The sequence below is a fragment of the Galleria mellonella genome, unplaced genomic scaffold (assembly GCF_026898425.1).
Source record: "Galleria mellonella isolate WM207_F2 unplaced genomic scaffold, CSIRO_AGI_GalMel_v1 utg165, whole genome shotgun sequence".
Lineage (NCBI taxonomy): Eukaryota > Metazoa > Arthropoda > Insecta > Lepidoptera > Pyralidae > Galleria > Galleria mellonella.
This window is the reverse complement of record NW_026442009.1, coordinates 238,834-253,616: the sequence shown is the minus strand read 5'-3', so window position 1 is coordinate 253,616 and position 14,783 is coordinate 238,834. Positions and strand designations below refer to the sequence as shown.

At 32.7% G+C, this 14,783-nt stretch overlaps 2 protein-coding genes across 3 annotated transcripts; both read left to right on the top strand.

Moving 5' to 3' along the window:
* Positions 1-1,315: 1,315 nt before the first annotated feature.
* On the top strand, positions 1,316-5,166 carry LOC113522128 (uncharacterized). The gene is made up of 2 exons (XM_052892694.1): positions 1,316-3,047; positions 5,102-5,166. Exons 1-2 carry the CDS (start codon positions 1,316-1,318, stop codon positions 5,164-5,166), a joined length of 1,797 nt encoding a protein of 598 aa, XP_052748654.1.
* A 26-nt stretch (positions 5,167-5,192) lies between these two features.
* On the top strand, positions 5,193-14,501 carry LOC113518916 (uncharacterized). Of its 2 annotated transcripts, XM_026903944.3 has the most exons (6): positions 5,196-5,271; positions 5,441-5,498; positions 6,255-6,379; positions 6,963-7,169; positions 7,982-8,161; positions 13,234-14,501. In XM_026903944.3, the coding sequence occupies exons 3-6, from the start codon at positions 6,322-6,324 to the stop codon at positions 13,359-13,361; spliced, it is 573 nt and encodes a 190-aa protein (XP_026759745.2). In that variant the 5' UTR covers positions 5,196-5,271; positions 5,441-5,498; positions 6,255-6,321; the 3' UTR covers positions 13,362-14,501. The 2 variants fall into 2 exon arrangements, with proteins under 2 accessions (XP_052748643.1, XP_026759745.2); XM_052892683.1 differs by having other exon boundaries at positions 5,193-5,498.
* The last annotated feature ends 282 nt before the right edge of the window (positions 14,502-14,783 follow it).

Genomic DNA, 14,783 nt, shown 5'->3' with positions numbered 1-14,783 from the left:
ATAACGTCTATGATTCTACTGAAGAGTTATATATAGAATACAAATTTCTACTGAAGGAAGCGTTGACTAGTTTAAGGCAGTCTAGTACTAAAAGTGCGAGTTGTTCCGAACAAAACAATAGTAATAAAGATCTTAATTGCAATTTAAAGCTACCCAAGATATCTATATCTCCGTTCTCAGGCAAATATTCAGAATGGATTAGTTTTAGAGATCTGTTCGTATCATTGGTACACAATAATAAACATTTAGATGACGTACAAAAACTACATTACTTGAAAGGATTATTAGTTGGGGAAGCGGAGCAATTACTACGTCATGTACCGATTACTCATAATAATTATACTATTTGTTGGGAACAATTGGAGAAAAGATATAATAATAAAAAATATCTTTCAAACTGTATTCTGAAAAGGTTTATGAATCAAAAAAGCATCAGTACTGAATCAGCTAGTACACTAAAGGAGTTGCTAGATACTACTAATGAATGTCTTCATGGGCTTAACAATTTAGGAATAGACATCAGTACTTGGGACGTGCTTGTTATCTATATTATAAGTCAAAAATTAGATATGGAGTCTCGCAAGCAGTGGGAACTAAAAATCAGCGAGTTCTCAGATGAGTTACCTACCTTGAAGCAGTTCCAAGACTTTTTAGAAACTAGATTTAGAGCGTTAGAGTTTATTGATCCAAATTGTCTAAGTCTAATGTAGTGCATAAAAGTAATGTTATTAATAATAGCCCTAAAGTATATCACACAACCAATTTTATATGTCCTTACTGTTCTGAAAGTCATCGTTTAGCAAATTGTAAAAAGTTTTCTAAAGAGGAAACTGATATTAGACGCGAATTCGTCCAATCCCAGGGTTTGTGCTTTAACTGTTTATGTCCAGGGCACTCTGTATTTGCTTGTCGTCAAATCTCTCGTTGCCGTTTATGCAGACGGAAGCATCATTCTCTACTCCATTTAAAAAATGTTACCAATATCAATTCAACCGACACTACAGGTATCGTAAATCAATCGGTTGAACAAGATGTCGTTGCACATGCAACAACATCATCGTCTGTAGATCAATCCACTAGTGTCACAGCCTGTGTTTCGACCTCAAACTGTCAAGTCTTACTTGCAACAGCATTAGTTAGCGCACAATCGAAATCAGGTAATGGTATCACACTGAGATGTTTAATAGATCCAGGTTCTCAAGCTAGTTTTATTACTGAATCTGCTGTTCAATTGCTGACCTTAAAGAAGATACCACACAAAAGTGTTATTACAGGATTAGGAAGTGATCAGGGTCATTCATTGACCTCTAAGTCTATGGTATCGGTTTCATTACAATCACTTCATGATCCCAATTTTACGTTTAAGGTTCAAGCTTTTGTATTGAGTAAACTCACTTCAATCCTCCCTGAGAGGCAAATTATTGTAGAACTGTGGTCGGAGTTTTCAAATATCAAACTGGCAGATCCATCATTTCATACACCAAACAAAATCGATATTCTTCTCGGAGCTAATGTTTACAGTCAGATCTTGTTAGATGGTGTAATCAAAGGTCCACCAGGTGTACCTATAGCTCAGCGAACAACGCTTGGTTGGATTATTTCTGGCCCTGTTAATTTAGATGAAACAAATAATATACAAAGGCCACTGATTAGTATGCATATTTCTCATGTAAGTGAAGATGACTTATTAAGGAAATTTTGGGAATTGGAAGCTGAAAACAATATAGATATTAAAAAACATTTATCTGAGGAAGAAAAGAAATGTGAAGAAATATTTACAAATACTACGAAGCGGGACAGTTCAGGGAGATATATAGTTAATCTTCCATTCCGTAGTGATGATCCCAGTTGTAAATATGGCAATTCTAAAACTATTGCAACTAAAAGATTTCTGCAACTAGAAAAAAGATTATCAATGGATCCTAATTTAAAAATTAAATACGCTGAAGTCATTTCAGAATATCTAGAATTAGGACACATGGAGAAAGTACCAATAACTGAACAAGATGATCCTGAAGCAGTCTATTTACCGCACCATGCAGTGGTGCGGGAGGATAGAACCACTACAAAAGTAAGAGTTGTTTTCGATGCAAGTTGTCCTGGTACAAATGGCGTATCTTTAAATCAAGATTTATTAGTAGGACCCACTCTTCAAGCTGACTTGCGTCATATCTTAATACGTTGGCGTCGTTATCCTATATGTATTGTGTCTGATATAATTAAAATGTATAGACAGATAAAGGTTGAAGAAAGACATACTAACTTTCAACGTCTGGTATGGCGTGATCATCCGGAAAGTGAACTGCAACATATGAGACTATTACGAGTAACATTTGGAACGGCATCAGCACCTTACCTTGCTGTTCGGTGTTTACATCAAATTGTTTATGATGAAGGCAAAAATTATCCTCTTGCTGCTGAAAGAGTTCTAAATCATTTTTATATGGACGATTTACTAACAGGTTGTGAATCAGTCGAAGAAGGTATTAAAATCTATAAGGACATAAAAGAGTTATTAAAAAAAGGATTTGAGCTTCAGAAATGGAGTAGCAATAGTAATGAATTATTGAAAGTAATTAATGAAGAAGATATAGCTTCACAAGAAAGCGTGCAATTAAAAATAAATAGTGTTATGAAAATTCTAGGACTTACCTGGAATCGAAGTTGTGATCATTTTGAATATGTTGTACAACTTCCTGAACTGAAGGCACCTGTAACTAAAAGAAAAGTTATTTCCGATATTTCTCGGATTTTTGATCCAGTTGGATGGTTAGCGTCTGTTGTTATTCATGTAAAAACATTTATCCAAATGTTATGGCTCTCTGGAATAGGTTTAGATGAAGAATTACTAATACAACTTTTGAATAAATGGTTACAGTATCTAGAGAATTTTCAAGAAACTTACCTCGTCGTCGATGAATTAAAGAACCTGAAAGAAAAAAGAAAGATTAGTAATAAGAAAAGTGTACTTACCTTCTCGAATCCGTGGAATGATGAAGATGAAACTCTAAGAGATGATGGACAGTCGCAATGTACTAATATTAATGGTACATATCATCAGTACATTATTTTACGCAGTTTTTACATTATACTCTCATTAATATATAGAAGTTTACTTAAGTATCTCCTTCGGTTTCATCATAGATATAAATAAGGTCCCACAACTACAAATAGGTGACATAGTGTTGGTGATGGAGAATGATCTTCCGCCAGCATATGATGGCTTTATAGTATTACAGTTGAAAAGCACCAGGGAATGGACGGTACACGTGTTGTTAGTTTACGCTGCAAAAACAGCATTATAAAAAGGGCTGTATCAAAACTTTGTTTTCTACCATAGTTATTTTGTTTATTTTAAGAGTGAGCATCTAACATTAATTGATAACTATAATTTAGATCTAAAGCAGTTCAAAGTATTATGTTATGTTTGTTCATTATTATATGTAGTGTAATATTGTTAAATTTCTACCAAGGACATTGTTTATTCTTTAGTTATCTTAATTTTGTGAAGTATTTATTCATGGTGGGCGGATTAAGGACAATATTGTCATATAGTCCTTGGTGGGCGGTATGGTCATGGCTGGAAAGAAGCCATATAGTATATTTAAAAAAAGAAAAAGAATGATTTGAATTTTTGCATACCATTCTTGTATCTCTGTGTGTAATGTCTTATAACTATAATTTTGTTATGTAAATAAATATAAAAAACACTAGTGGAACTATAAAAGTGGTATCATTTTGGAGTAAATCGTCTAATATATATATATATATATGTATATATATATATGTATATATATATATGTATATATTACATTAAATCCAACTTAGTATTCTTTTATTACTTAATATCCCTTATACTTATTGCAAATTTGGCATGCATGATTACATAATATGTCAATTTATTTATTTAACCCCTAATTGCATCAGAAATATCAAACATACAACGAAAATTAAACAATATATTATAACAATTAATAATAGTGTTAGTTAATATACACTAATAATAACAATTACCAATATATACATATGTATGTAATTTGTAAATTATATTCCTAGTTATCTTTTTTCTATATTAAATAGTCCTGTATTATGTTATAACATTATTCAATGAGGTAGTATTTTAGGTTTTTATATTAATCTACAATTTTTTTTTTATTTTTTATTTCTAGCGGTAGGTAGTTTATTATAGATTTTTGCCGCTATGTTAAAAGAGCTTTTATTTAACATTAAATTTTTTTAAGATTGTAAGTTTATATATTTTTATGTCCAGTATTGCAATTATGTATGTTTTTAACTTTTGCATGTACAAGGCATGTTGTTAATGTTGTTTCAGTGTTTCTGGAATGTTTTATTTGGAATAAACAATAAGCAAATTTAGATAATTTTGCTTTTATATCTTCATGTGTGTTTTATTTGTTTTCCTATTTCAATCGTTAGGCTACAATGCTAATATGTTATTATTGTATTTCAATAAGAATGATACGAGTTTCAATGAACGAGGGTGGTTGTGGACGACACAGTATATTGTAGGGGTGGCCAATGGCCAGGGGTTGATCAACTGGTCGATCGTGATCGCGACTACTAGTACAGTCGACCGTGGCAAAGCAAAACTATAACATTTTACTAATCTAGCGGTAGGTGCTAGGATGCAATGCTTACACTAATATAAATAAGTAGTTATTAAGAATAATTTTCATACATACATACATACATATCTGTCACGCCTGTCTCCCATTAGGGTAGGCAGAAACAATGGAACGCCAAATGATTCGATTCAAACAAACCAATAATAATTAATGAATAATTTTCAGTTTTATGTTTTTCCTTTTAATAAAATAAAAAAACACTACAATACTACATAATTATGTACTGAACTATGTTGTTTGATTTGAGTTCTTAAGAAGTATGTAATTGGTAAATCGCACAAAGTTTCGTTAGTAAACATTAGATCTTGGGTCTAACCAAGTCGGCTACCCCTGGTATATTGCGACATAGTTGACAAATAGTAGTACAGTAGTTTAGCCGTGAAGAAGTTACTAGTAAATACAAAAAAAGAACAGCCATACAAACACGCAATAAGTATATAAAATATTGGCATTAGACTTGAATACGAAGACTACCACAAGATTTCCAAATTATGCAGCTACAATAGAAATAAATGCGTAATAACATAAAGTAGGTACATCAATTTAAAACGATTTAAACTATACTCGTAGATACACATAATATTTCTAAACTGTTCACGGTTGAGAAAAGAATTTATCATATCATGTAATATATGTCTTTTTTTATATAAATCTGCTAGTAAAATAAGTAGATATGTGGCTATTAGTGATGTTTATTTTTGTGCCTTTAACCTTTTTCAAATGTTTTGGTGATTATAATGCTGCCGAAAATATAAATGTGTTTCTTTTTGGTTTACAAAATTTTGAATTCGTAGATTTGACCCAGAGTTTTGGAAATAATTATTGGAATTGCAAGAGATATGAAACAGAAAGGTATGTTTAAAAATAGATTAGTTTTTATGTCTATAAATGAAGTACACTGACTTTATCTTTGAGCAAACGGTCGAGCACAGAGGGGAATATGTAACTACCTAGGCAAGACTGTTGACGACAATGCCATGTATTGGCAGTGTATCTGTTGCCAGGACTCTACTTCTCTCTCTAAGAACACATGGTCTATTTAATCAAGATCTAGATCAGGGGTGGCCAATCGGTCGATTGCGACAATTAGTCCAGTCGATCGTGGCGAGGCAAAAAATATAATATTTTGCTGATCTAGCGACAGAGGCTCAGACGCAATTTTCACACTAATTTATAGTGTAGTTACTAAGAATAATTATAAGTTTTATGTTTTCCCTCTTAATAAAATAAAAATACTACAATACTGCATAATTGTCTACTGAACTATGTTGTTTCATTTGAGATTTCATGTAATTGATAAGTATGTAATTGATAGATTTCACAGAGTTTCGTCAGTAAACAGTAGATCTTGGGTCGTTTCAAGTCGGCTACCCCTGATCTAGATAGATCAATCGAGGACAGTTGATGAAAAATAGATCAGCGTGAATTTGCTCTAAAGTATCAATGTTGAATTTGGTTTGCTGATCCTACGTGTCCCTCTTAGATGACCACTCGATCGCCTCACACCTTCCACCACCAAGGCCTGTACAATGCAATCTATCTGTACCCTTCCATTTTTCTAATACCTACCTACTGAAGATTCTTTTCAAATTTTATCCTATTTTACAGATATTTGAATGTTTGTATCAATGACTGCCATGGTACAGAAATAGATGCGAATTATAATAATACAGATATGTTTGACAAAGAGAAAACTGTTGGAAATATTTCATTGAAAAACCTCGTCGTGCCATGTGAGTCGAATTTATGCACCTATTTAGTCGTATTATTATTATTATTTAGTCAAAATAATTACTTAGTTTAAAAACGCTATGCATTTTTTAAATAAAAACTAAATAACTTTTATATTGAAATAGATGTAGTCTTGTGGAAGTCTGTATCATTAGTTATCTATTTGATTAGAATTATTGCCATAATCGAATATTTACCACCACTATTACCACCAGAAGTTCCACAACCTCCACAAGATCACCATTAAAATACTTTCTTCTCCATTAGTTATGGGTTTTTAAAGTTTATGATTGGCCGTATCCTTCGAGCTATAACTGTTATTTTGGGTCTCGACCCACAAAAATAATGAGAATATACCTAGGTGTAATCTAACTTTTTTTGGATTTTTTGATGCTCTTCAATTTGTCAACAATTTGCAACAGAATTAAAAGGTATATCTGCGTTCTAACGTACGTACATACGAGTAAGTTAATTAAAACATACAGAGTAAACCGCGAGTTACCTATTGTTAGCTTCACCTGTTATGTACAGTTATTTATTCAAAATATTGCTGCGGTTATTTCATACTACTGTCTTCTTCTACAGTGATAATTGCTGATATAAGCGATAAAGTCAATGGAAATGAGAACTTTGTGCTGTACAAGGAACATTTAGATTACTTTTTGAACAATTATTTTGGTGATATCACTCAGCCATGCTTAATGGTGTTCAAGTTTGGTTGGTCAGAGTATTTTATCGATCGTCGAAAATATTGTGGTATACAAGATGACAACAAGACACGGAATTATCCTGGTTAGTAAAATTATAGTGAATAGTATTGCATTTTCTTAGTAGAGCCCGTCGAATCGTATCGTGATAGGGTTGCGTAATGTTTTTAAATCTCCAGACTTTAAGCAGCCACGAAATTTAAAAACAATTTGAACATAAATAACACAAAAATGTTATATTCGTTATTTAAGTTAAAATCATTCAGATGTTGTTCACATAAAGTCACTAAAGTAAGTGCTTATTGAGAGATATTACCAGAGGGAGACTTTTTACAAAAGTTGTTTGCTTGGGCACCTCTGTCCCATTCGTGTTTCTACCACAAAACAGTTATGTTTACATGGCTGTGTTTCGGTTTGAAGGGTGTGATATGACGGTGAATTTATAGGATACAGAGGAATAACACCTGAGTCCTCAAAAATAGCAACGCATGGGAGGTATCCTGGGCGAAACAGTTATGTCCGTAGTATTTGCTCATGTCTATTATTTTTTTGTAAAATTCATAAAGTTTAGACAAACTGTAAGAGGTATGATTCAACATATGGATCAAACTCTAAATAGTATTATTAGAAACGAAATAATGTAATGTAAATGGAAGTTTTAACTCTCAGACTATGGACTCAAATGCCCGTATCTAATTAATTGATATGTAGAGATTTAAGGAACAGGTCATAAATATATATTCTAAATTATGATATAACCCATCCGTATTTATACATATACATTCTCACAAACTTTTTTTATTTATAATATATAATAGGATTGAGAAGTTAGAACTCACTTTTTAAAATAAAAAATAGCTTGATTTTGTGATTTTAGTGTTCTTCAAATTATTTCAGGTGTAAGTGAAGAAGTAGCACAATGGATAACAAGTTCCTACAAGAATATAGTCGGAGTAGGCGTGGATCTGCCTACATTGGACCCTGGTGGTTACATAGATACGTTACCGGCAACGAGAACTTTAATAAATGCTGGAGTATATGTTCTGAAAAATGTTAAATTGGATATGTACTTACCTGGTATGTGGTTGGTGGAAAACTGTACATTTAGAAATTTTGACAAGTAAAGTTTAAAGAGGGAGGTATAGGTAGTCTTGGTAAAAGATAATTTCTACTTTATATCACAAAATATAACAAATAATTTGATAGGTATGAGGAAAACATTTAAGAGAATATTGCACATGATTCAGTTCGCGTGACGGATATTATTATTCAAATAATAATAATAATAATAACCCCCCCAGGGGGCCACCTTGACGTGGTGGGGGGGCTTAAGGAAAGGATACCAACCCTAGTCATAACATCCAGACTCACCCCTATTGGGAGTACGCATTACAAAGCTCATAAACATCTGAGTAAAACCTTCCGAACTAACGGTCCCAAAACCATAACCTTATGAAAATGTCTAATGGAAAATATAATTTGCGGCCGCTTCCCGGAGTTCGTCGGGGCGCACCTGGAGCCGGTGCTGGGTGTGGCAGGATACGGACCACCGGTGGCGGGGAGCTGAGCAGGCGGGCCCCCGCCGGGAATGAACTCGAAGATACTACAGCCGACAATCACAATCATACTAACTCATCTAATATGTCGCCATCATCATCTAATAGCAGTTTATTTCAATCATCTCCATCAACTCTTTCATTTCAAAACACATCAAATTTATCATCGTCATCATCATCACTGGCAGATGTTGTGCAGGAGGCAGAAGCCACTGATCCTGTGCCCACTGCTAGCTTAAATCGTGCAAGGAAAAAATGGTCAAAGGAAATGAACGAATTTATATGGCGCACGTATCTCATCATTACACACAACGAAAACAACATGAAATCATATTTAAAACCATTACATCAAGAATTTACTCGGCAATTTCCAGAAATGAATGTTTCACAGCAAAGATTAGGAGACCAAATTAGAGCAATAGTTAGAAACAAGTTAATTGCATCAAATCAACTAGCAGTAATTAGATCGGAAGTAATAGCTCATCTTGAATTAAATCCTCATACAAACAATCATACACAAACATCAAATAGTAACCCTGGAAGTAGAATGAAATGGACACAAGAAATCAATGAGACATTAATGCAGTGTTATTATGATATAACAGATGGCGAAACAAATATGACAGCATACAGGCAGAAACTATACAAAAAATTTATTAGTTGCTACCCAAGTCTATCCCATTTATCTGAGCAACGCATAGCAGATCAAAGAAGAGCAATAGTAAAAAATAAATTTATTTGTGAAAATAGGCTACAACAAATACAAAAAGATGTATTGATACAAAAACAGAACACTTCAACACCTATAATTAATGATAATATGTCAGTGCGATTAGGCGGACTCGGTTTACATATATCACAATTACATACACATAATCCGATAAATCTGATAAACAATCATAATACTCACACCCTGAATACATCTTACGCAGAGTCTCACACTCATACGCTCAATCATGATCAATATATACAACCACCTGACACACTAACTGAGACCTCATTTGAAACTTTTACACAAGAAGGAATTTCACAAATACAACACAATTCATCACAACGAGAAATTATAGGGACACGTTCAAGGAATGATAGCACAGAATTAAAAAATCATATTGATGAAGAAAGGATTCAACACGAATTTAAGAAGGCACTTGAGATATTCAAAGAATCGAACCCAACTGGAAGACCATATATACCGAAAGAAAGATCGTCAAGGAATGTAGCTTTAATTATAGATTACATTAATAAAAACGTAATACCCGAACATTTAACAGCAGATCAAGATTTCATCACATTGCAGACAATAATATACTGTGCAGCATTCACAACAGCAACTTGTAATGGTTGTAAAATATATATGGAAGGAACATACAAAAGAAAAACGCAAGAGAAACCACGGTGGCAAAGAAGGATCGAACAGAAAATAGAAAAATTAAGAGGTGACATTGGAAGACTAACACAATGGTAATCATAGTCCTCACATAATAAAATCAGTAAAGGATATTGAAACAAGACATGTTACACACTCACAACATGAAAACAGGAATAGCACTCCGGAACAATTTCTTGATACGTTAAAACAAAAGCTTAGTGCAACTGCTAATAGGCTGAAGAGATATTTGGCATGCACAATGCGAAAAACACAAAACAATCAATTTACAAACAATGAGAGAATATTTTATAGAAACATGGAACCACAAAATTTACCAGTTAATGACATGCCTGATCCACAAGAACTACACGCATATTGGTCAAATATATGGCAAAACCCTATCAAGCACAACCTCGATGCTCAATGGATTCAAAAGTTAAAGAAAACTACTTCAGAAATGCCATTCAATTGTATAACTCCTGAAATATTCACACGTGTTATTAATCGAACCCATAATTGGAAGTCACCAGGCACAGACAACATCCATAACTTCTGGTACAAAAAATTTACTAGCACTCACCCCTTAATATACAAACACATTAACCAATTCATTCTATCACCAATTTCAATGCCTACTTACCTAACACAAGGAGTAACGTATATGATTCCTAAAGATACTGACACCAAAAATTCAGCTAAATACCGGCCTATAACCTGCCTCCAAACATTTTATAAAATATTAACAGCATGCCTAAGTGAAACTATATATAGCTATCTGATAAACAATAAAATATTAGCAGAAGAACAAAAAGGGTGTAGAAAGAAAAGTCAAGGTTGCAAAGAGCAATTAACAGTAGACGCAATAGTAATGAAAGAAGCCATTAAAAAAAAGAAAAATATACACACGATGTATATCGATTACCGAAAGGCTTTTGACTCGGTCCCACATAGCTGGCTTATCCAAGTTCTAGAACATTACAATATTAACCCAACAATAGTAAACTTTTTGAAATCAATCATGCAAAACTGGCAAACAACGCTTAAAATTAATCAACCTAATTCCACATTAGCTACTGAACCGATTCATATTCAAAGGGGTATATTTCAAGGAGACGCTCTGAGTCCTTTGTGGTTCTGTATAGCCCTGAATCCACTATCTGAACTCTTAAATAGTACAAATCAAGGATTTCATCTTACGACTCATATAACATTATCTCACTTGCTCTACATAGATGATATAAAACTTTATGGATCCGCTAAAACAGAATTATTCACGTTAGCAGATATTACCCAGAAATTTTCTCAGGACATACATATGCAATTTGGAATAGATAAATGCAAAATTCATTCAATAAGTAAAGGAACTGTAGAACAAAATACATATTCTCTTGAAGATGGAAATCATATCGAATCTTTAGATGTACACAATCCATACAAATACTTAGGCATACTACAGTTTAAACAAATACGACAAAAAGAAATCAAAGATACTTTAACAAAAAAACTAAAGTATAGATTAAACCGAGTACTGAAATCTCATTTGAATTCACGAAATACAGTTAAAGCAATTAATACATATGTTATCTCCGTTCTCACGTATTCATTTGGAATAATTAAATGGTCCCAAACAGATTTAAAAAAATTACAACGTATCATAAATACACACATGACACAAAATAGAAAACATCACCCGAAATCATGTACACAAAGACTTACATTACCGCGCCAAGAAGGTGGAAGAGGCCTCATTGATATCCAAAATCTTCATAATAAGCAGATACAGTCACTAAGAAAATATTTTCATAATAAATCTGAACAATCATCACTATATGCACATGCAATAAAAATAGACAAACGATTTACACCTCTTAATTTACATGACAACAGTGCCCAATATAATGAACAAATAACGACTAAACAACAAAAAATAGAAACCTGGAGCAAAAAGTCTCTTCACGGAAGACACAGAGCGGACCTTTGCCAACCATATGTCGATAAGAATGCATCGAACAAATGGCTGAAACGCGGCGAACTCTTCCCAGAGACAGAAGCATTTATGGTAGCAATACAAGACCAGACAATAGCTACCAGAAACTATACAAAACACATAATAAAGGACCGCAATTTGCCTAGTGACTCATGTCGACACTGTAATAGTGCTTCCGAAACTATCCAACATATTACAGGTGCTTGCAAGACACTAGTACAAACAGATTACAAACATCGTCACGATCAAGTCGCTTCAATTATACATCAATATATAGCACATAAATATAAATTCATAGAAAATAAAGTTCCATATTATAAATACAACCCAACCAACGTACTTGAGAATGCACACTGTAAACTATACTGGGATAGAACCATCATTACCGATAAAACCATTCATTTCAATAGACCCGATATAACTATACATGATAAAGACAATAATGTAGTATACATAGTTGACATAGCTATTCCGAATACACACAATATACAAAGCACTATTAATGAAAAACTATCAAAATATACAGACTTAGCAATAGAGATAAAGAAGCAATGGAAAGCGCACACCATCCACATAATACCCATAGTACTATCGTCTACAGGAATCGTACCCAAAAATCTTCACAAGCATTTAGATATGTTACAAATTCCTACCTATACAATAGATTTGCTACAGAAAGCGGTCATCCTTAATACCTGCCGCATAGACAGAAAATTTCTTTCCTCATCATTGTCATCATCCTCATATATAATTTAAAGTCAACCATTGCTTGGCTATGGCCCGCATGGTTGAACATTTACCCCCATAAAAAGGGAGATGTTAAATACAATATATATTTAAATAATAATAATAAACTATTATAATAATTCACGCCGAAATTCATGACGATCAAAGCGTCAAGTGGTAACAACAAGCATACCAAATAAACTTTTACATTTTTATTGTTAGTCAAGATTTTATTATTTTAATAAAATTTCTATCAAAAATTGCAATTAGTAAATAGCCGTTTCTGATCTAATTATAAATAAATAAATGTATTTTGGAAGTTTTGCTTTTATGTGCTCACAGTTTGACTTGAATACCCACTAATATTTGTATATTGCGGGGATTAAACCGGCATTCATTGGAAACGAACGGTGAAATATGTAATCAATTAGTTGAAGTAAATCAATAGTGATACTAATGAGCAAATTAGATACCTATCAAAAATAATTCATGTTTTGTATATTTTTTCTAGAGGCATCGTGTACAGCATTAGTGGCACCACCGAAGGTGGGTGATGTGGGTAGTTTACCTCTCCGTCTCATAGCTATTTGTCCTAAATCTCGGATGCAGAAGCCCCAAATCCTTTTACATCATCTTTAAACTAATTAGATATAAGCAGGTCTACTCGTGTTATTATTAACTTAAAATTGTTTAAAGTAATTTGAAACTTTTATATAGTCAAGTACTGAGATAATTATTTTTATTATATGTACCTATAGGTACACTAGATAGTTTACAGATTGTTATATTCAGTATGATTTATTTATAGTTAAAAAAATACAAACCGTTTCCGACCCTGACTCACAAATTATTTTTCTCAAACATGCTTGGAAATGTGAGCATTATTTTGACAATCTTCTTCGAGATAAATCAAAATTGCCGTACTGGCCAGACACATGCAGGCAGCGGCCGGCAAAAGTTGTATCTAACTTACATTCATAGCCGCAGTTCTAGGAAAGTAGTTCGTAGAGTAAGGATAATAGAAAATAATTTATGTTTAATATATCATTAATCATCAATACATATAATAAAATCGTAACAAGTCGCTGTCTGTGTGCTGTAGATGGAATATAAGAAAAACTATTATAGGAGGGCTTTATAAAAGTAATAGAACCCAAAACAATGATTTTTAGAAGTTTTGTCGGTTTGTCTGTATGTTTGTGCATGTTAATTTTAGAAACGGTTTAACCGATTTGAATGCAGTTTTCACTAATACGTTGCGGTTTGCCCCAATTATTATTTAGTGCTTGGTTTATTTCAATCGGTTCATAAATAAAAAAGTTATATCAATTTAAAGAATCACATATAAAATACTATAAAATAAGCGATCAGTTAAAATGGCTGAAACTTTATTAAGGTATATAATTATTATTTAAGTAACTATATAATACACTATAGGACCGGATTCATGAAGGGTTCCAATGGGAATGATATACGCGAACTACATAGAAGCGGGCAACGCCTCAGGAAACGGCTAGTACAGAAATTAAATTAGTATGCTATAATATATTATTATTAAGATTGCTACATTTTTTGTTCCGTTTCTTGCCCAAACTTGACAGTAGCTAGTACTGTCTTCTTTTTTGTTATATTTATTGAAGGAGAAGGTTTTCTGAAATTACTTTAACAAGAATACCACCTTTTGTATTTTTTTAATGAATTATATATTTTGTAATATTTTTATTATTAGTATTTTATTTGGTATATCGGTGTATAATATTAAAAGGTTTTTTACTAGTTTGTATTGCTTTAATATATTTAAACCTGGACCCCAACATGATACACATTTTAGAGTTCCGTAGTATACGAAGTAATCAACGAAAGCAGCACGAATTAACGAAACGTGTGGAAGGCAAATTTAGCAATGGATAGTTTTCATTTTAAAATAGTGACGAAAAATAATATAACTCTGAAGGTAAATAGTTACCGTATAGTATATAGATTAATAACTTATTTTAAAAAATAATGTGTGATTGATGTGGTAATACCTTAGATTGTAAAGTACTATACTTTATACTACGC

Excerpts from the sequence above, each read along its gene's own strand:
- LOC113522128 (XM_052892694.1), top strand. The coding sequence starts at position 1,316 with ATGGTATCGGTTTCATTACAATCACTTCATGATCCCAATTTTACGTTT. Across the intron at positions 3,048-5,101 it reads GCAATGTACTAATATTAATG|ACTTGAATACGAAGACTACC; the intron begins GTACATATCATC and ends TATTGGCATTAG.
- LOC113518916 (XM_052892683.1), top strand. The coding sequence starts at position 5,320 with ATGTGGCTATTAGTGATGTTTATTTTTGTGCCTTTAACCTTTTTCAAA. Across the intron at positions 6,380-6,962 it reads GAAAAACCTCGTCGTGCCAT|TGATAATTGCTGATATAAGC; the intron begins GTGAGTCGAATT and ends CTTCTTCTACAG. Across the intron at positions 8,162-13,233 it reads ATTGGATATGTACTTACCTG|AGGCATCGTGTACAGCATTA; the intron begins GTATGTGGTTGG and ends TATTTTTTCTAG.